The following is a 22,610-nucleotide window of genomic DNA, read 5'->3' as shown; positions in this document are numbered from 1 at the left end:
ACTGCTGGAACACCAACTGATCATGAAAAAAGGGGTAAACAAGGATCTTAAGACCACGTTCCCTTGATCATGGGGGTCCCAGCAGTCAGACCCCCATCAGACACTTATCACCTGTCGTGTCATAGCTGTTGTACCTTTTCACACTCCCCATCCTTAAAAGGTTTTCTTTGGGTGTAAAAAAAATTAATAAAAATTAAAAATCTGGCCTCAAATATGTCAAACTAAAATAGAAATGCTCACCTGTTAAAAGGGCCTGTGTCCACTTGTCTAGTTATCCCCCTTGTTGATCGAGGGGCAGGTCGAGCATATGCCCTGCCTCTCCATCCCTTCTCTATGGGGTCGCTTGAGCTGGCGGAGTACAGTGCTGGCTATTTCCAGTAGTCCCAAAGAGAATAAATTGAGCAGCAGAGCATATGTGTGTCCTGCCACACTAACAAAGAGGGGGAAGAAGACCCATTCCTAGGATCAGTAGGGGTTCGCATTATCAGACCCCACTAATCATATCGTTATGCCCTATGGTGTAGAGAGGATAAACTTGAAAACCTGGACAACCCCTTTAAATCCTCCACCACCAGTATATCTTTACATGGCAGCAGTAATGCCGGCAAATACGGAATATCATCACTACCACCATGTAAACCAATTGTGTCAATACTGGAGAATGTGACGCACTGTGCAGAATTTTTCAGTCACAAGTCCAACCTCCTTTGCAGGTCATAACATTTAACAAAGCCCAAGCAAAGGTGCTAGACGAGCAACGTGAGCAAAAGGCACAAACGCAGGGTCATAACTGAAGCAGAGACATTAGGGTCACCTGAGGCAAGGTAGTAGTGTGGATCCTCGAGTAGGGGTAACTGGAGAAGAGGCAATATTAGCGGTGCATTTAGAGTGGGGCATTTATGGGGGTGCACCTAAAGCAGAGGCATTAGGGTCGCCTGATGCAGAGTAATAGTGGTGATCCTGGAGCAGAGGTATTAGGGGGGCAACTGGAGAAGAGACAATAATAGGGGTGCATTTAAAGTGGGGGCATCTGGAGCTGAGGCACTAATAGGGGTGCACCTAAATGAAAGGTATTGGGGGGACCTAGGGCAGAGTTCCCCAATGCCACTCTGAACTCTGCAGAGAGCAGCACACATTCATAGATCTGTGTCTGCTACAAACAAATCCCCTAAATCTCCTTTACAGTCTCCTACAGCTCACTACTGTCACACATCTGAGAAATCAGCTCAGCACCGCAGAGGGGTCCTTCTCTCCAGCAACCACAGTTTTCTGACAGCAGGGAGGGCAAGAGATGTTTTCTCCTCCTTCACTGCCAGCAGCCCGGGAAGTTTAGAAGATACTGCGGGGCCTCCTGTACAATTTACACCAGTAGGAGACTCCATTCCTGTGCGATACTGCCACCTAGTGGTTAAAATAATTCTCTCTCCTGAGAAAGGAGAAATAATTACTCCTCTGTCTTATCTCCGGGCGCAGGAGACTGGGGGCCTACCGAGGACTCCCCCACCTCTCTGGTGGGCCAGTCCTAGCCTGGTTGGAAGACTTGCCATGAGACACAACACATGTGGCCACAGGATGTCCCGACCATATTGTTGAGCTGTTAGTGTCCTTCATATGCAATGACGCCCCAGATCAATACACCAGCATTTGTAGCAGTGTGTCGTTCCACAGCAAAGGCAGGATTAAAGCACTCACCATGAGGCCTCTATACTTGAACGGTCATAAAAGCAGATATAAATTAAAAAAATATAATGCTGTTAATACCTTAAAACTGGAATAAAAATGCAGTACTAAATACTGAACTTGCATCCTCAAGGAACAGAAACAGGTGTAATGTTATATGTAGACCATGAATTATATGGTGGTTCATGTAGGTAAAATTATATAATTACGTTATACAGATCTGTGAAAATAAGGAAAATTACATCTTCGGAGCATTTGCCTTCTTATAATCTCCCATCATCAATACAAAACAAACAAATAAAAACACCATTGTTTGCTTTTTATATATATTTATATATACACAGCCGGTCGTATATTTTCATAGACGCAGGAAAATGAGTTACAAACTTGGATGTTACCGCACAAGACCTTCCAAGAGCAGCAAACAGACACGTACAAAATGCTAGAAAAGAAGGGTCTCCCCTGCACAAAGCATGCGCCCACAGAGCCCACAGGGAGAAGGGTCCCCACAGTGTCACCGGAGCTCTACGAGTCCTTGTACAGTCCTGAGGCTGCACTAATGTCTCAGAATCCATAACATAACCCCATGTTCCTCACATCTGGTACCTGGATTCTGAGGTGCAGTGGGAACCAAAGAATTGCGAGCAGATCCAGGAGATGACAGGGACAAGCCGTGCTGCCACTGTTCCTAACCCAAAATCCACCAACCAACACATAAATCAGGCTGGAGGTGGCATTAGTTGGAGGTGGCATAAGATGGGGTGCAAGACATGCAAACAACAGCTTTAAGGCCCTCCACTGAACCAGCACGCTGCCCTAGGGCAAAGATCATGCAAAATAGACCAAACAGGCAATTCATTGTGGGTATATAAATAAAAACATAAAAGGAGAGGAAAAAAAATAAAAAATTAAATACAGTAAAAGGGAAAAAAAAAATATTGAAATACAGTAAAAGGAAAAAAAATTCTAAGAGAGAAATCAAGATGGCTGGATTTAATAAACCATAATAATTAAATTAAGCATGTGGAGAGAATGGTTTAATGAGTTAATGCCCTCTGTTAGTCCATGATTCTCTGAAATCAAGGCATACTGTAATTCAGAAAAAAAGGAGACTGGAAAAGTGATAGGGTGGCAGTGGCAGTTTGATTTTAGGTCAGGGTTGTTCCTCCTCATCTTCATCTAGTGATACCACACCAGAAGACACCACATCAGAGCCCTTCCTACGCAGAGTGAGAACCCCAGAACCTCGACTCAGTGTAGGGAAAGAAATCAACTCGTCTTCGCTTGGACTTAAACAGGATTCAGAAAAGGACATGGAATATGAAGAGTCCTCACATTCCAGATCTTGGAGACGATCGTATGGACCTAGACCTGTACTGTGGTTTCATTAGTAAAGACTCTTCAACCGTCTGAGCTGGAGATCCCAAGAGGAGCTGTTCCTCATCTAAGCTGCAGAGACTGGAGCAAAGAGTTTCAGGAGACAGGGTACGTGAGGAGTCGCTGTCACAGCAGCATATACGAGAAGACACCAAATCCTTCTGTACTGGACTGAGGAAATCTACATAGATTAAAAAAGAAAATTCTAAAAACACCAACACAAAAAAGAAAGTCTTATCTGTTAAAGGGAACCTGTCACCGGGATTTTGTGTATAGAGCTGAGGACATGGGTTGCTAGATGGCCGCTCGCACATCCGCAATATCCAGTGCCCATAGCTCTGTGTGCTTTTATTGTGTCAAAAAAACGATTTGATTCATATGCAAATTAACCTGAGATAACTCCTGTACCTGACTCATCTCACGTACAGGACTCATCTCAGGTTAATTTGCATATGTATCAAATCGTTTTTTTTTACACAATAAAAGCACACAGAGCTATGCGAACTGGGTATTGCGGTTGTGCTAGCGGCCATCTAGCAACTCATGTCCTCAGCTCTATACACAAAATCCCAGTGACAGGTTCCCTTTAAGTTCCATTACCTACATGAATACCAGCTACATGATATATAGATGAAGAAAAACAATGTTTAATTATAGTATAAGTGCAACAATCAAAGCATGAGACATTTTCCTCAGTCAACATGAGTCTGTAATATGCCACCGTGCCTTTCTTATAATTAAACACTGAAAAAAATTGAACTAGGACAAATCTCCCAATTACACCGATTTGCCCATAGACTTTAGTTGGCATACATCTGCCCAAATTTATCTTTTGTTAATACCCATTTATAGGGCACATCGGGCCCAACTGCATTAAAAAGCATAGCTGACTGCACTTTTCAATACAATATTTGAAATTATAATTTTTTTTTCTAATAGCACATGCATGCAACTGTATAAGCATACAGTTACATAGGTCTGTCTACGTGTTTAGCAGTACCATCCTCACTTTCATGCTGGCATGTGAACGATTTCATTCATGAATTGTGTTTTGGAGGAGGGGACATTGTAAAGTGTGTAAAGAAAATAATATTCCCTTCTCAGGCATTCATGACGAAGATTGGAATACCCACTGTATGTGGTGGGCAGGGTGGTCAGAGTTACAGAAAAAGAAACCTCGTAGGACAGCCCCTTAGGCTAACTGCTATAGAAGTTGACGGGATTTACACGGTTTCTGTAGCTCCCCATCCACTTCTATGGGGGATATGGAAACAGAATGATGCCCGTCGCCATAATCCCGACTAACTGGCTGCTGCATAAGACGGCTATTCTGATCGTAGCCATGAATTGCTGAAATGAGAATAACCCTTTAAAGGCTATGTACACCTTACACAATTTTTGTTCACGATTGCATTTTACTCATTTTTGACATAAAATTATATTTTCAATTGGCCTTTGGCCTTTATTAAAAATATGGAGCTGGTCTGTCATAAAGGGTTAACTGTTCCATAATTAGAAAGTACAAACAGAATTTTAGCTTTTCTTTTGCTAATTTATTAAAAAGGGGAAAATACAGTTTTGCATTCAGGCCCTTTGCGATGACACTTGAAATCTAGCTCTGGGAGCCTTCCATCTCTCTTGATCATCTTTGAGATGGTTCTGCACCTTGATTGGAGTCCACTTGTGGTTAATTTAGTTGGTTGGACACGATTTGGAAAGACATACCCCCTGTCTATATTAGGTATCAAAGCTGACAATGCATATCAGAGCAAAAACCAAGCAACAGGGAAGAAAGGACTGCCTGTAGTGATTGGAGACAGGATTGTGTGGACAGGATCACAGATCTGGAAAAAGAGTACAACACATTTTCTACTGCACTTAAAAGTTTCCAAGAATGACTCCATAATTCTTAAATGGAAGAAGTTTGGAACAACCCGGACTCTTTCTAGAGCTGGCTGACCCACCAAACCCAGTAAATCAGGGAGAAGGAAGCGATCAAGAACCCAATGGTCATTCTGGATGAGCTCCAAAGATCCTGTATGCAGATGGGAGAAACTTCCAGAAGGTCAACCACCACTGCAGCACTCCACCAATTTGGCCTTTATGGCAGTGGCTAGAAAGAAGCTTCTGCCCACCTGGAGTTTGCAAAAAAAAAACAACAACTCTAAAAGGTCTCTCAGACTGTGAGAAAAACAGTCTGACGAAACCAAACACTGGACTTTTTGGCCTCAGTTCTAAGCATCATATATAGAGGAAATCAGGCACTGTTCATCACCTGCCCAATACCATCCCTACAGTGAAGCATGGTAATTGCAGCATCATGCTGTGGGGGGTGTTTTTTGGCACCTGAGACAGGGAGACTGGTCAGGGATGAGTTAAAGCTGAATGGAGCAAAGTAGAGAGATAGTCTTAATGAAAACCTAATCCATAGTGCTTCAGACTGGGCCAAAGGTTCACCTTCTAACAAGACAACTAGGGATCAACCGATATTATCGGACGATATTCAGGATTTTGACCGTTATCGGTATCAGCATCTATTTTGCAGATATTACAATAACGTATGGGGAACACAGATCGCGCTGCTGACAACGCTCTCTCCGTGTTCCCTCAGCAGCACAGGGGAGAAGAAAGCAGTGTCTCCCTCCTCCCCTGTGCTGCCGCCAATGAAGAGACAGATGGGAAGAGGAGGGGCAGTGGCCACTGTGCCACCAATGAAGAGAAATCTCTCATTAAAATTCATATACAGGAGGCGAGAGCTGGCTGCAGAATCACATAGCCGACTCCCGACCTCTATGAGCGGTAGCTGCGATCCGCAGTAGTTAACCCCTCAGGCGTCGCGGATTGCAGCTACCGCTCATAGAGGTCGGGAGCTGGCTATGTGATTCTACAGCCAGCTCCCGCCTCCTGTATATGAATAAATGAGAGATTTATCTTCACTGGTGGCGCAGTGGCCACAGCCCCTCCTCTTCCCATCTGTCTTCTCATTGGCGGCAGCAGCATTAAGCATTAAGAGAATTAAGTAATGTCATAGCCAGACCCTTATTTCTGATATTTGCAGACTCTATACTGACAGGGAATGTTCCACAAGATTGGCGCATAGCCAATGTGGTGTCAATATTCAAAAAGGGTCCAAAAACAGAGCCCAGAAACTATAGGCCGGTAAGTTTAACATCTGTCGTGGGTAAACTGTTTGAAGGTTTTCTAAGAGATTCTATCTTGGAGTACCTCAATGAAAATAAGCAAATAACGCCATATCAGCATAGCTTCATGAGGGATCGGTCATGTCAAACTAATTTAATCAGTTTCTATGAAGAGGCAAGTTCTAGACTTGATAGCAGCGAATCAATGGACATCGTATAGCTGGACTTCTCCAAAGCATTTGACACTGTACCACATAAAAGGTTAGTATATAAAATGAGAATGCTTCGGACTGGGAGAAAACGTCTGTATGTGGGTAAGTAACTGGCTCAATGATAGAAAACAGAGGGTGGTTATTAATAGAACACACTCAGATTGGGTCACTGTCACTAGTGGGGTACCTCAGGGGTCAGTATTGGGCCCTATTCTCTTCAATATATTTATTAATGATCGTGTAGAAGGCTTGCACAGTAAAATATCATTTTTTGCAGATGACACTAAACTGTGTAAAGTAATTAACATGAAAGAGGACAGTATACTACTACAGAGGGATCTGGATAGATTGGAGGCTTGGGTGGATAAGTGGCAGATGAGGTTTAACACTGACAAATGTAAGGTTGTGCACATGGGAAGGAATAATGCAAGTCACCCGTTCATACTAAATGGTAAAACACTGGGTAACACTGACATGTAAAAGGACCTAGGAATTTTAGTGAACAGCAAACTAAGCTGTAGAAACCAGTGTCAGGCAGCTGCTGCCAAGGCCAATAAGATAACGGGTTGCATCAAAAGAGGCATAGTTGCCCGTGATGAGAACATAGCCCTACCACTTTACAAAATCACTAGTCAGACCACACATGGAGTACTGTGCACCGGTACCCATTCATTATAGTGAATGGGCCAGACAGAATTCCAGTAGCGAGGGATCAGGCAGGCTGTTCCCGACCAGAACAGCCTGCCAGATCTGCATAAGCGCAGATGTGAAACAGGCCTTACAGTTAACACTATGTATGTCTGCTTCAACCGGACACTGATTGGCTGAAGCAGTTACACGATGTGACCGCTCTAGCAAATGAGAAAATAAATGAGGCTTTGGCAACATAGTTTGCCTTTTATATATTAGTATGATAATACTGAGAATTGTGATTGCTAGCCTAGCCCAGTGATTCGGGTAACAGTTTCTATGAGGATGTCTCTTTTTCAGTTATCGCCATGTATTTACAATATATGCACAAGCAATTGCACAGACTGACCTGCAGGCTGAGAATGGTCCAAGGAAGGCTGCAGATCCTCATCATAAGAATCGTCTGTGGAATCTTCACCATCAACAGAGGACCAAGCACGGAGTTTAGCTTCTGCTATAGCAAACTGCTCAGCTACTCCTGGTAGTATATAGTAAAAGTGCAGACAGACAACGGGAAGAGCAAAGAGAACACGCATAGAGCAGAATAGAGAGCAGTGATGCATGGTTCAAAAAAAATGCAGGATTGCAATGACAGGATAGCAGGGAGCAGAATTCAGGAGAAAGCAATGGAAGAGGGTCATTGGGCGGCATGGACACAAAAACAGCACAAAGACATTAACACAGTTAGGCGGTAAACAAAGAAGGATGGACGTTAAAAGATGACACTCCCATAAACAATGAGGCAATGGCAGCAAAAGTGATGAATATTCAGGAGCAGCGTAAAGAAACCCAAAAAAATGTATTAAATAATGGCGAGCCAGAAGGGTGAGGGAGCACAGGGAAGATAAGGGGTGAGTGAAATATTCCTTCATCCATATAACCATCAATTGCTTTCATATCTCACTCTCACCTGCGGCAAACCTGGCCTCCTGTTCTCCCTCACTTAAATGTGAGTATGAGTTAAAGTGAGTCTCCAGAGCTGCAGGATTGTCGCTGGGTTTGCTCCAGCCCTTCCACTCAATCAGATGAGCCACGCGTCCCTGAGCCATTGCTGTAGGCTTGGTCACATGATCCTTTACCACCTGTGAGATTCCTGGTACATGGAGAGAAGGTAGAGGACACAGGTGTCTCAGTCTAATGATATTGGTACACATCGCAGTACATGTTTACAGCCATTTAAATCTATGTGTGTTCACATCCATGTAACTGGCTGACCTCCCATCTAACAATCAAAACAATAATCTACAATCCTACCTATACAATTACATGTGCGGCAGGGACTGATGTATAAGGTTATGAGCACTGTAGGCTTTCATGGTCCATCCCACCTCAAGACCCACCGCATCCAGCGGCCACATATTAGAGCTTTCCGCAGTTTGTTCTTCTCCACAGACAGTAGTGATCTTCTTCTTTCTCAGGCCCCATCAGCTACATTTAACACAATGATGCAAGACTGAAAATTGAGTCATGTATGGGAATAAAGTGGAAAGTGTGTGGCGTGATCCTCAGTCGTGCCATTAACTGGCTCCCCTGCAATCACGTGCCAACCTATGTCAGCTCAGAACATCTGATGGCTTAAGTCATTAATTTGTGTCTCCCATCCAATCCACTGGGACGTATGATATAACCACTTCAAGCAGTATCATGCAATGCCGTCAGTATTAAGTCCTCGCAAAAATTGTACTAAAATAGCATATAAATATTTAAAGGGGTTAGGTCATGATTTAGGTCTGATTTTACATCATACAGTACATGACAATCACTTTCTAACCAAGCTAGAACCAGCCCTTTCTCAGGAGTATTCCTTTCTCAGGGGGTGTGTCCTTTCTCACGGGGCGTGTCCTACCCGCTTTCCTTATAACTGTTGCACCTTCTAACAGAAGATATATATGGCTGGTGGCAGTTGAAGATTTAAAAGCTGAGTTCATGTGACCACCTCAGTGAGGTGGACGGACAAATAAGGAAAAGAACAAACAGAAGGTGGCGCTATACGGATACATTTAATTGAATAACTCAGTGGCTATGCTAAATTTTGAATTACATGCCATTACAAAACGTATTCAGATCCAGGTGCTGGTTTGAAAACTGTAGAATATTTTTCATCACACAACCTCTTTAACAATATTATAAAGGGGAATTTTTGCTCACAGAGAAAGAAAAAATCGTAACTGAGGTGAACAAATTACCCTATTAAGGATAGCAACAATGGTGGAAAGACAGGCATTATTATCTGAGAAAAACATATAACTCACCGTGTAGAGAGGAGCGAGCGAGGGCTGTGATTTCATGAATAGTGAGGGCTCGTCGAGACTTGGGTAACATTTCACCAGCGTCTTCAACGTGTAACTATCACAAAAGAAACAGGTTAGTGTGTTCCAGCGTAGACATCCGACTACTGCTCGAGACGGGGAGACATTAAGAACACAGTAAGACACTAGCAGCGAGGTGGGCAGCAGTGGACATGGTACTTACAGGTAGTGCCATAGTGATATAATAGAGTTATGGGGTAACGCTGGGGCATTCGTCACCTAACAGAAGCGATTTGTTATTTCTTCACTTGTCCCAGTCAGTCACAAGGGCAGAGATTCCGCTCTCCTGAAGGCTGTGTACTTCGACATGGAAAAACCCAGCATCCAAGTTATACCATGTGACACATCCTTAACTAATGCAGCTTTTAAAAAATAAAAAGCGCTTACGGCTGAAAGGAGGGCATTTTCCTCAGACTGTGAGCATTGTTTCCAGGGAAGTCATAAAAACAAGCACATAAGACCGCGCTCTCCACTCATTAGTGCTCTCTTAAAAGTGCAAATCAGAACCCAGCAAGCAATCTGTTACCTTACGGGCAATGCAGGAAAGGTAGGCACGCGGATAACTAGGTGCCAGAGGCAACAGCTCTTCGTTTGTTTCTGTACTTCTCTCCAAATTAAAGAGAGACTTCATGTTCTGAACCATTTCAGAGGATAAAAGAAGTCTATGCGTCACATCTTCTGTCCAATCTCAGTTTCTAGTAGAATGGATCAGTGATGATGGTCTACTTTAGAAAGGGAACACATAACGTTGTCTACACAGGCTGACGTTTAGGACATGACATACGCGGCAGCGCTTATTCTGCCTACAGGTGGCTGCACGACACCAGGGGGATAAGTTGTGAAGAAGCAACTAAAATATCTTACAGTACATCTGCTATTTGAACTGATCATTAAAGTGGTTGTCTCGCTTCAGCGAATGGCATTTATCATGTAGATAAAGTTAATACAAGACACTCACTAATGTATTGGGATTGTCCATATTGCTTCCTTTGCTGGCTTGATTCATTTTTCCATCACATTATACAATTTTCATATCCAGGGGTTACGACCACCCTGCAATCCAATAGTGGTGGTCGTGCTTGTACACTATAGGAAAAAGCATCGGTCTCTCTGCTGGCCAGGAAAGAGGGAGCGCACATAGGCACACATGCGCAGCAGCTCCTGTCCTGGCCTCCTCGTATCTGTGCTGCAGCAGAGACCGTAACCTCTGGATACAAGCAGCGTAAAATGTGATGGAAAAATGAAACCAGCAAAAGGAGGCAATATGGACAATCACAGTACATTAGTAAGTGCCTTGTACAGTGATTCATATTGATGAAATCGCTGCACAACCTCTATAACTTTGTCTATATGATAAATGCTATTTGCTAAAGTGAGACAGCCCCTTTAAGGTTGATGCACATGAATGATAAGACCATTTGAGAATCTAGATAAATGACAGGACTAATCCAGAAAATAGCTGCACATCTAATAAACTAACACCTCAAGGGTAGGAATTCATGCCTACGGTAAAAGTCACTAAATGATAGGTCAATCATTTTGAAGCACTGTACCTTAAAGAGGACCTGTCAGCATTTCAGAAAATTATTAGAACTCTGCGTAGGGCTGTTCCTCTGTTATTCCTACTGGAATTTTACAAAATAAACTGAAAACTGGGTGTTATCATTCCCGTTTTTTAAAGGATTGTGCCCCTACACAGTCTGGCACTGTCAGCACGGAATGGACAATATTATAGTATGAGTGGACAAGTTGGTCATATTTAGGTGTCAATTTATTTGTACATTTCTAGGAGGAACAAAAGAGGAACAACACAACAAAGCGTTAAAAGATACGATGCTCCAGAATTGTTATATTATGGGTAATATAAGTATTTACTAAAACAGACTTGTTAGGAAAGGTTACAGCTAATCTTTTAAGGAAGTGTGTCAGCAATTTTGACAATGTTGAACTGCTGGCACTGCTTTTGTGGAACTTTCATTATCAGGAGTAGTGGCAATATGAACTTGTTTCTGCCAGATTCTGCTCTTGCAAGTGCCCAGGAGCTTCACTGTGAAGTGCTCTCTGCACTGAGCTGCTTTTCCCTCTGCTCTGAGTGACAGCTGTAGTAGCCTCCTGATTGGATGCTACAGGTGTCACTCAGAGCATAGGGGAGGGAAGAATACACTCAGTGCAGAGAGGAGAGCACCATAAAGTGACTTGCAGTAGCAGAACCAGGCAGAATAAAACTTCATATTCATAATACTCCTGATAATATAAGCTCAACGAAAGGTATGTTTGTTATGGTCTCCCCAACCTCCAGTGTCAAAACTGCAGGACAGACTCCTTTTGACTGATCAAAGATCAGTCATTGGAAACTAGGTATCAGCTTGCAGGTCGCCACTAAAACACATTTAACATTCTCATATTGTATAGTGGCATGTTAATTAGGGGACAGGAATAGCTAGGAATACGTTTACAGTGTGACAAAATGCCATATTGAGCATAAAGTAGAAAAAAAGAGCACTGTGCCATAGATGGTAAATGATCCTGATAATGGATACAATTGGAAAAACAAATCTGTGCATGTTTACGTACAACTTTCCAACACTCGTAGGCCAGCCATACACATAGCTATCCGCCAAATGAGCTTTCTCCTGGGTCCAACATACATGTGCACAGATGGCTCGGTGGGGTATGCATGTACCCTGAACAAGGAGAGGTCTCTGTCAGCAACTTATCTCCCTGAAAACAAGAGCACCGAGTAGTGAAATCCAACTGCCTGAGCAGTTGCTGATGAGGTCAGGAGGCGGGTTAATCTATGGCCTGGTTCACATCTCCACTCGAAGATCCGGCAGGCTGTTCCAGTACAGAGCAGCCTACCGGATCCTCTACTTCACCGCCGGATACCCATTAACTGCAATGAAGTCCAGTGGTGACACTGCCGATTTCCAGCATAAATGCCGGGTTTTGGCCAGACAAAACATTGCATGCAAAACGGAGATGTGACCGTAGCCTAAGGGTATGGCCACACGGTCAGGTTTCTGCACACAGTTTTGGAAGCCTATCCTAGGAGTTAATACAATAATAAGAAGTGAAGTTGCATTTGTCCTTCATATTTTCTGTTTTTTTTTTATGAGCCACTCCGGATTTTAGCTTCCAAAACTACATGAAGAAACCTGACCATGTGGCCCGCACCGTAATATGTATTTCCGGCTTTAGATCAGCTGGAACAGATAAAGTCGTTTGGCACCCTGGACTTATTCTTTAAATTGTTACCGGCTCTGCTGTTAAGTGGTCAGTATTGCACAACCTATCCGAATTTCTAGACTGCCCGTACACATACTGATGTAGATAGTGTCTGTCCTTTATACTGACTCTCGCTTTATGATCCACACCTGATTTTGGGTTCAAAGACTGCATCAGAAAAGGCCACAGCAGTGACATGTTCTCCAAATGGCATATGACCACACTAACATGCTGCTTGGGGGCACATCACTGCTGTGGCCAGTCATTGGCTGCTGCAGTAGCATGTGACCCCAATCTGTGCTAGCAGTTTACATGCGAGGAGGCAGAGGTGGTACCACGTAGCCGGAATATCAGAGTGAGTTAGGTATAGGTCCTGTTGGGTGGGGGAGGATTTAATTAATACTTGGAGGTTGGACAAACCATTTAAAGGGGTTGGCCACCATTTTGTTTGTTTTTGATTTATTTTTGCAAACCCCGTTTCTGGGCAGACCTGCAGAAGGAACCATACTTCTATACTCCCCGCTGGGTCCTGGCTGCCCAGCTCGAGTCCCTGCTGTCAATATCTACTTTGATTCTGTTGCAGCCAATGACTGGCTGCAGTGGTTACGTACCCACCATTCAAGTGACCTACTGACATAGCACAAGGAGGGAATGTTTTCCGCTGCGGCCAGTGACTGCCTGCAGCTGAAGCCAGGGAGCAAAAAGGAGCCAGTGGTGGAAAGCAGGCAAGAATAATTTTCTTTGCAGGTCTGCCTAGGAGGACGGGGGTAACAAGAATACCCTTCTCCCCTCCAAAAAGGCGATCAACCCTTTTAAGGCTGGGTTTCCATGTTCAGGTTTTTTTTAATGCAGTTTTTGAAGCCAAAACCAGGTGTAAATCATAAAGGGAGAATAGGCATAAGGGCTCATGCACACGACCGTATGTATTTTGCGGTCTGACATCCGTGTGCATTCCGTATTTTGCGGAACGGAACAGCTGGCCCTTCATAGAACAGTACTATCCTTGTCCGTAATGGTATGACATGTTCTATCTTTTTGTGGAACGGAAATACGGACATACAGAAATGGAATGCACACAGTAACTTTGGTTACGCATACGGTCCGCAAAAACATCGGAACAGACACAGAAAGAAAATACATTTGTGTGCATTAGACCTAAAGGACAGGTACTACCCGAATTTATACATTTTTTTAATCCACTCCTAGTTTTGGATCCATAAAACTGCATCAGAAAACCTGAACGTGTAAACCCAGCCTGCATCTGAAATCATCCTTGCCCGCTACCTATTATCATATAAATAGCTATCAAACATTTTTCTCTACAACTGTCCTCAGAGAAACACTGTGTGATTTTGCCAGTCACTTCCATACACGTGTTGGACTCTGGTAATCCTCATCCCATTTGAGTGTGAAAGAAAATAACTTGCTCTGACAATATCTACTGCTATAATTAACTGAAAAAGTAGGGGTCTTAAATATAGAATGGACATTTATATGGTATTGTGTTCTAAAATAGAATTGTAAAAGCCATTCATGAAGATCTCTGCATACAATCAGGAACAAATATCATGTGGGTATATTAGAATTGGTTAGCAATTGTGTGAATACGGCTGGGGTACTGGTATAAAACAAACAGCACTCTGTCAATACACTTTCCAAAATATATTTCCCAAAAACTTCTCTGCACCGCATTTATCACGTTTTAGATACTTTAAATCCTCGGGATAGGTCATCAATTTCTGATCAGCAAAGGTTCGACACCCTGCAACCCCACCAATCAGCTGTTTGAAGAGGCGACTGAGCGCCATGTTGGCGCCTCTTCCTGGTCCACGTGTAATATAATGACCAGGAAGCAGTGTAATCGTCAATATAAAATCGCCGCACAACCCCTTTAAGGAACTTTTTATGCCTGATCCCACAATGGCGCGTGGTTTAGTGGAAAGAGTACATAGCTTTGCCAGGCTAGGCCAAAAAATAGATGGTGTGAAGTTAGAATAGACAGACTGTGGATTAACCACTGTGATAAATCTGGAGCAGTTTAAAGACTAATAATCTTACTATTAGACAGTATTAGTAAATCTGCCCCAGTATTTTAGATAGAATTTGCTTGCATTTCTACCCTAAAGGGATAAAGGTGGTTCACACCTAGCATACAGCAAGATTGTGGAGCTTTTACTGCAACCTGTCTGAAAGTGATGGGTCCAGCAACTTGTAAATGGACATTTACTTTCCTAGGCCAGTTTCAGACGAGCGTGTTTACTGCATGAAACACGTGTGGGAGCACGAATTCCAATTCTGCTGTTTGACTGGACCGCACAGCATTATAATGATTTATAATGCTGTGTGTTTCAACCCCGACCTCTAGAGTAATGTTTTGTACTCACATAATGCCGTCAGTACAATCATTACAGTTGAGGTTGGGCAGAGACACACAAAATTATAAATCATTATAAAGCTGTGTGGTCCGGTCATAAGTGGCAGAGTTCTGTAGGGGAATTAATTATGTTTCACATAGTGAACACACTCATCTGAAACTGGCCTTAGAAGAGGGTAATCAGCCTTTGAAAGTGAACTACATGGTTTTATCTGACCGAAACTCTCGACAACACCTGGATATCTCAAGTCATCACAAAACGGGATAAAATGGCAATACATTTTTCTTTGATGGGAAAAGGTGTGCATGTTCTGTGACTAGGTGAGCTTCTGGTTAGATGTATAAACCAGTCCGAGCAAGGTGAAAGTGAGCCTCAGGCCTAGAACTATTGCACGGGGTTCCTCTTTAGGCGGCAATCACATCTGTGTTGTGAACTACAGCAGTCTGTTTCGAAGAAGAAACAGACTGCCGGAGTTCATAGTATCAGGCATAGGACTGTGCACTACCGAATCCCCATTCAAAATATTGGGATCCGGCGGCTTTCCGGCATAAATGCTGGCTTTTATGTAGTATTTTTTTGTCTGACCGAAAGCCTGAGGTTCACAACATAAATGTGAACCCCCACTTTACTTGGTGCCTAAGTGTATAAGTATCCTAGCAATACAATGACTTTTGTTACAATCCTCCACTGTATTGGTCAGACCTTTGTGTACACAATCCAAAGCATTTGTTGCATTTCCAAGGCTATTCACTCCTTTGCTGCAATGTGCAGTACAGCTAAAATGGGATCAAAATACTTGTGAACACATGGGAATCAAAGTATAATGTACTTTAGTGTCCAACCTGTACAGAAATGAGTACTGTAGTACAATTTCCCATGAATTATTATCAAGCCAATGTGTAAAAAAATACAGATAAAAATTTACATCCACGGCAACCCTATTTTGCTGAGCAAAGTACATGACCTTCTTTAACCAAGAATCCATACAGAGACACAGAAAATGTGAAGGGATGTTCTAGAAAGTAGGTTTACACTAGGGATATTCAAGTAGTTTTTATCAACTAATGATGCCCTATATTGGACTCCAATTTAAATATCCCACGCTCTCCCAACTAACTGAGTGGAGCAGGTCTGCTCTGTGCTGTCTGTGGCTCAGTCCAGCAAGTGCGGTGACGTCACTACATCGGGCCTGAGGAGACAGATACAGCTGAAAGTGGGACATGCAGGGGTCCTGACAGCTGCAAACTATAGTCCACTAGTATTTATGCTTACACAAGAAATTTAAGATCTTTCTGGGGCCAACATTACATATTAATAAAATGGTACCACATGCTCTGTAGCACATATTTCCTACCAGCATGAAGACCACCGCTGGACAGCAGCTGTGGCTACACAGAATAAACCTTAAACCATTTTTGTTGGGCTTTTGTCAGTTATCAATATTGTTATGCCTCGGGCATCTTTAAAAATAAACTTTGGGCCTTTGTTGGTAGATCAGATTTATAATTATACATTAATTCTGAAATACAATGTTCAGTCATAACATTCAAATCTAAAACTGTGCAAGTTCCCCATATGCTGTTAAAACAGCTCTGACCTGTTGAGGCATGGACTGCACAAGATCTCTGAAGGTGTCCGGTAGGTAACTGCTTACAATACTTTAACAGCAGTTCCTTTAAGTCCTGTAGCTTGAGAGTTGGGGCCTCCAAGGATCGGACATGTTTTTCCTGCACTTCGCATAGATGCCTGATCAGATGATGAACTGGGGAGTTTGGAGGCCCAAGTCAACACCTCAAACTTTTAGCAATGCTTAAACTATTCCTGAACAATTTGGCAGGCACATAATCTTATTGCAAGAAGCCACTGCCATTAGAGAATACCACCGCAATGACGGAAGGTACTGTTTAGGTAGGTGGTATTTATCAAAAGTAACATCAGAATGAATGCCAGGACCCAAAGTTTCCCAGAAGAACATTGCAATATCATACTTGCTCCACCAGCATGCCTTCTTTCCATGAAGCCTCTTAAAGCTATCCCTTTCTAAGGTAAGGGATGCACATGCACCCAGCCGTCCAAAATATGTAAAACAAATGGGATTCATCAGACCAAGCCATCTTCTTCCACTGAGAGTGGTCCAATTCTGATATCGACTGCAGGCACTTTTGGTGGTGGACAGTGGTCAGGATGGGCTGCTCCATACATATCAAGTTGCAACGAGCTTTGTGATCTAATATCTTTCTACCATAACCCGTATTTTCAGCAATCTGTGCTACAGTAGCTTTTTGTGGAAACAGAACAAAAAGGGCTAGCCTTTGCTCCACATCCATATCAACGAGCCTTGGGTGCCCAAGACCTGTTGTTGGTTCATCAGTTGTCCTTCCTTGGACCCCTACTGGTAGGTACTAACCACCAGGAACATCTCACAAGACCTACTAATCTGAAGATGCTCTGACTGACTCCTGTAGTCTAGCCCTCACAACTAGTGTTGATCAAGCATGCTCGGCTGAACACCATGCAGCCAATAAACATGCAGGTAAGTAATGCCACTCACTGTAATGCCGGAGCCATGTTGGTTACTGGCATTACAGCGATTGGCTGGCCGAAACGCGTAAAGCACCCGATGACACGTGGTTCAGCCAGTCTTAGAGAGAGTTGTGCTGTAGAAGGGACAGATAGTGTAGGGAATTAAATTTTTATTTTTTTGTTAGGCAGGGTTGGTGTTAGGGACCCAAAAGTCATTTTTTATATATATTTAGCATGCTAAATTGCATGCTATTGCAGAGACCCAAAAGTCCTTTTAAGGACTATTGTTGTATCTGGCAGCAATATATATTTTTAGCGCAACCTTCGCTAAATTGCTTGCAATTGTTTGGGCACTGCATTACCGCCGCGACATTACCTGCACTACATCTCCAATATAACTTTAGCGCATCAGAAATATCAGTGACATTCAGTGCAATTTTTTTCGCTGCTGGTGACCGCAACATTACCTGTGCTACATCTCCTGTATAACATTTGCCCATCCAAAATATCAGTGACATTCAGTCTAATTTATTTGTGCATACACCTACAAAACCTGTGCTACTGTACGTGTGACATACTTGCAAGCATATATACCTGCCTGCTACCAGAGCACAAGAAACACACTGATCCACGATACCTAGGTTCATGTCCCAGTTTGCAGGGCGGCGCTGGACACCACTCTCGACGTCACACCAGCGTGACCAGGTGGTCGGTTGGATTGCAGCAAATAATGGTTTCAGTCAGTTAAGCACCACCCTGTCTTCCACAAACTCCAGTCACAGTAGCCAAGAGTCTGGTCAACAGAATCCTTGACCTGATCCTCCTTCCTCCCACCTGGAGAGTCTTGGCAAACAAGTGATCTGACACTTGGATATTCAGAGGAGCTCTTTTCATCGCCATTCCTTAATTTGGGCCTCTCGCCAAGCCCGTTTGAAGAGGGACATGAGGAGATCTTGTGCCCTGATTCCCTAACTCTTGAGCATCCACAGTCAGAAGAAGATGGCGGTGGGGAAAGGCAATTAGTGTTTCACGAGGTGGATGATGATGATGATGATGATGAGACACAGTTGCCAATAAGTCAACCGCAATTAGTGTCTCAAGAGGTTGATGATGAGGATGAGACACAGTTGTTAATAAGTGAGGTTGTTGTTGGGTCAACAAGTCAGGAGGATGACCAGAGTGAAGAAGTGGAAGAGGAGGTGGTGGACGATGAAATCACTGACCCAACCTGGGAAGGTGGCAAAGCGAGCGAGGACAGCAGTACAGAGGGGGAGGGATCTGCAGCACCGCAACAGGCTGGAAGAGGCAGTGGGATGGCAAAAGGGAGAAGGCGGGATACACCAAACAGGCTCGCAACTGTTCCCCGGAGCACCCCCTTGCAGAAATCTCCCTTGCCAAGGGGTAGGTGTTCCGCAGTCTGGCGCTTTTTAGATGTAAGTGCGGACGATAAAAGAATTGTCATTTGCAACCTGTGCCGTACCAAAATGAGCAGGGGTGTGAACACTAGCAACCTCACCACCACAGCATGATCCTCCACATGGCATCAAAGCACCCTAGTAGGTGGGCCGAACGCCTGGGTCCACAATCAGTGTGTGCGGGTCACACCACTGCCTCCTCTTGCCTGTGTTACGTGCTGGCCAATTCCCTGTCCAAGACACAAGCCTGGATGCCTTCCGCCAAGCACCATCAGCTAGCACATCCACTTCTGTGTCCCAGCGCAGCGTACAGATGTCCATACCCCAGGCCTTTGAACGAAAGCGCAAATACTCAGCCACCCACCCACAGGCCATAGCACTAAATGCGCAACTTTCCAAATAGCTGGCCCTGGAAATGTTGCCATTTAGGCTTGTAGACACTGAGGCTTTCCGCAGCCTAATAGCGGTGGCCGTCCCTCGTTACTCAGTCCCCAGCCGCAACTATTTTGCCCGGTGTGCCGTCCCTGCCTTACACCAGCATTTGTCCCGTAACATGACCAACGCAGTTATTGAGAAGGTCCACTTAACGACTGACACATGGACAAGTGCTTGTGGCCAGGGACGCTACATTTCCCTGACGGCACACTTGGTGAAAGTTGTGCAGGCCGGGAGCGAGTCATACCCTGGGATGGCACAGGTGCTACAGACACCAAGGATTGCGGGCCCTACTTCCATCAGGATTTCCAGCACCACCTACATTAGTGGATGCAACCCCCCCTTCTCCTCCACCTCCTCCTCCACTTTCACCTCTGAATTGTCATCTTGCAGCACCAGTCAGACATCAGTCAGTAGCTGGAAGCAGTGTAGCACTGCAGTGGGGAAGCAGCAACAGGCCGTTCTGAAACGTATTTGCTTAGGTGACAAACAGCACACCACTGCAGAGCTGTGGCAGGGGATAAGAGACCAGACTGAGCTGTGGCTCTTGCCACTCAACCTACAACCAGGCATGGTTGTGTCTTATAATGGCCGTAACTTGGTGGCAGCTTTGGAGCTCAGCAAGCTTACACACATACCATGCCTAGCCCACGTCTTCAACTTAGTGGTTCAGCGGTTTCTCAAAACCTACTCCAATTTGCCTGAGCTACTGGTGAAGGTACGCCGTGTGTGTGAACATTTCCGAAAGTCATCTACAGCTGCCGCCGGTCTGGCAGCGCTGCAGCACTGTTGTGCGACGTGAGCATGCGCTGGAACTCCACGTTCCATATGTTGGCCAGGCTTTGTGAGCAGCAGAGGGCAGTAGTGGAATACCAGCTGCAACATGGTCGTTGCCTTTCCAGTCAGCTGCCGCTCTTCACAAGCGACGAGTGGGCATGGATGTCTGACCTCTGAGGTTTTACGCAACTTTGAGGAATCAACACAGATGAGCGGTGATGCCTCTATCAGCGTAACCATCCCACTTCTGTGTCTATTGAAACGCTCGCTGCTCACAATGAAGGCGGATGCTTTGCATGTGTAAGAGGTGGAAATGGGGGAAGACATTAAACCGGGTGATAGCCAGACCACCCTCATTTCGTCTTCTCAGCGCAAATTGGATCATGATGAGGAGGAGCAGGAGACGGTTGCCCCCACTACAGAGGGTAGTACCCATAGCAGGTTTATTCCATCGGTTCAGCGTGGATGGGAAGAAGACTATGAGGAGACAGAGTCATCCTCCTGATGAGGACAGCAAAATCTTGTGTGTTGGGACTCTGGCACACATGGCTGACTTTATGTTATGCTGTCTTTCCCGTGACCCTCACGTTGTACGCATTTTGGCCAACACAGACTACTGGTTGTTCACCCTTCTCGGCCACTGCTACAAAGAGAACTTCTCATCTCTCATTCCTGTGGTAGAGAGGACTAGCAAAATGGTGCAATACCAGAAGGTCCTTGTGGAAATATTGCTCCAAAAATATCCAGCTGACAACTCTGGCGGCAGAGTACGTAGTTCTTTGGGCAACCGAGGAGGGGAGACGAGGGAAACACACAGCAGTTCCAACAGAGGCAGGGCAACACTCTCCAAGGCCTGGGACAGTTTCATGACACCCCACCAGGACCCTCGCCTTGATGAGAGACCTACTGTGACAAGGAGGGAAAAATTTGGGAAGATGGTGAAGGAGTAGGTAGCAGACAGTGTCTGCGTCCTCAATGATCCCTCTATGCCTTACAACTATTGGGTGTCCAAGCTGGACACGTGGCACGAACTGGCGCTCTACGCCTTGGAGGTGTGTGCTGCCAGCGTTTTTTCAGAGCGAGTTTAGTGCTGCTGGGGGCATAACTGATAAGCGCATCCGCCTGTCAACTGAAAATACTGACCGGTTGACTCTTATAAAAATGAACAAGGCCTGGATTGCCCCCGACTTCTCTACTCCAGCAGAGGAAAGCGGCTGAACATAAAGGCACTGTAAATGTGGCTTTTATGGTGGTGTATTGCACCCCTTCCACCACAAAAAAGGGTATATGGTTCAATCTTCCTTTTCTCGTCCTCTATCATATCAACATGCTTATTAGGCTGCACTCGCTCCTAATGTCTTAGAGGGTCAGCTCAGTAGCAGGCCCTCGCCCATAATTTTTTCCATGGTCAGCTCAGCAGCAGGCACTCGTCCCTAATGTTTCAGATGGTCAGATCAGCAGCAGACCCTCAGCCCTAATTTTTTAGATGGTCAGCTCAGCAGCAGGCCTTCGCCCCTAATGTTTAAGAGGGGCACCAGCAGGCCCTTGCTCCTAATGTTTGAGGGTCACCAGCAGGCCATCAATCATAATTTTTCAAAGGTGTGTATGATGCCCTCCTTTATGTGTAATAAAGGGTGTATTAGAGTGCCGATTCCTTGTAATTTTTGGCAGCCCTTTCCCTTAGTGCATAGGCTTTATAAGTGTAGGAGTCTCACTACATGAACAATTGTACCACAATGTGAATGAGGCCTTCCTTTATGTGATATACAGGTTGTATCGGAGTGCCTCTTCCTTGCAATTTTTGGCAGCACTTGCACTTTATATACAAGTAAATATACAGGAAAGAATGTTTCCTAACAATTTTTCCTCTAAAATCGATTTTATCTTCGGTTTTGTGCGTATTATTGTCAGTCTGTAAAAGTGGCGTACTACTCGGACAACATCGTTCCCAGCAGCGACCTGGGAGTCCAAGATGCATCCAGACATCCTCTCCATGCTGTTCCCGAACCATTTACCTGGTGTTTCTATCAATTTCTGACCTTTTCATGTGAACCAGACACCCTCCCTTCTTCAGAGCAGGGGGTGCCTGGTTTAATGCTCAGGTTCTCCCATTGACTTCTATTGTGCTCAGGTGCTCGGTAGAGCATCCGAGCATCCTGAGGTGTTCTACTCGAGCTCCCGAGCACTTTGGTGTTTGTTCAACACTAATCACAACATGGCCTCAGATCCTTAGACTTGTCCATTTTTCCTGCTTCAAACACATCAACTTGAAGACCTGACTGTTCCACCCCAAAATTATAATATTGATATCGAAAATATCGATCAAAATATATTTTCACACACATGGCTTAATTCTATTGTTATTTAAATAAGTGAATGTAGACAGTCATATCTTAGCAAAAGGACTAACATATAAACAGCCAACTGTATTATTTTCATTTCATAGGCAGTG

General features: G+C 44.3%; 1 protein-coding gene across 1 annotated transcript; it reads right to left on the bottom strand.

The window, feature by feature from the left end:
• Positions 1-1,997: 1,997 nt before the first annotated feature.
• Positions 1,998-10,070, bottom strand: FAM131A (family with sequence similarity 131 member A). The gene is given in 6 exon segments (XM_044290319.1): positions 1,998-3,055; positions 3,057-3,238; positions 7,449-7,577; positions 8,010-8,192; positions 9,352-9,445; positions 9,572-10,070. Coding segments are annotated over 6 exon segments (822 nt in total). The 5' UTR covers positions 9,584-10,070; the 3' UTR covers positions 1,998-2,833.
• Between the last annotated feature and the right edge of the window lie 12,540 nt (positions 10,071-22,610).

The sequence above is a fragment of the Bufo gargarizans genome, chromosome 4 (assembly GCF_014858855.1).
Source record: "Bufo gargarizans isolate SCDJY-AF-19 chromosome 4, ASM1485885v1, whole genome shotgun sequence".
Taxonomy (NCBI): Eukaryota; Metazoa; Chordata; class Amphibia; order Anura; family Bufonidae; genus Bufo; species Bufo gargarizans.
The sequence above is the reverse complement of the archived record's forward strand: the minus strand, read 5'-3'. Positions and strand labels throughout refer to the sequence as shown.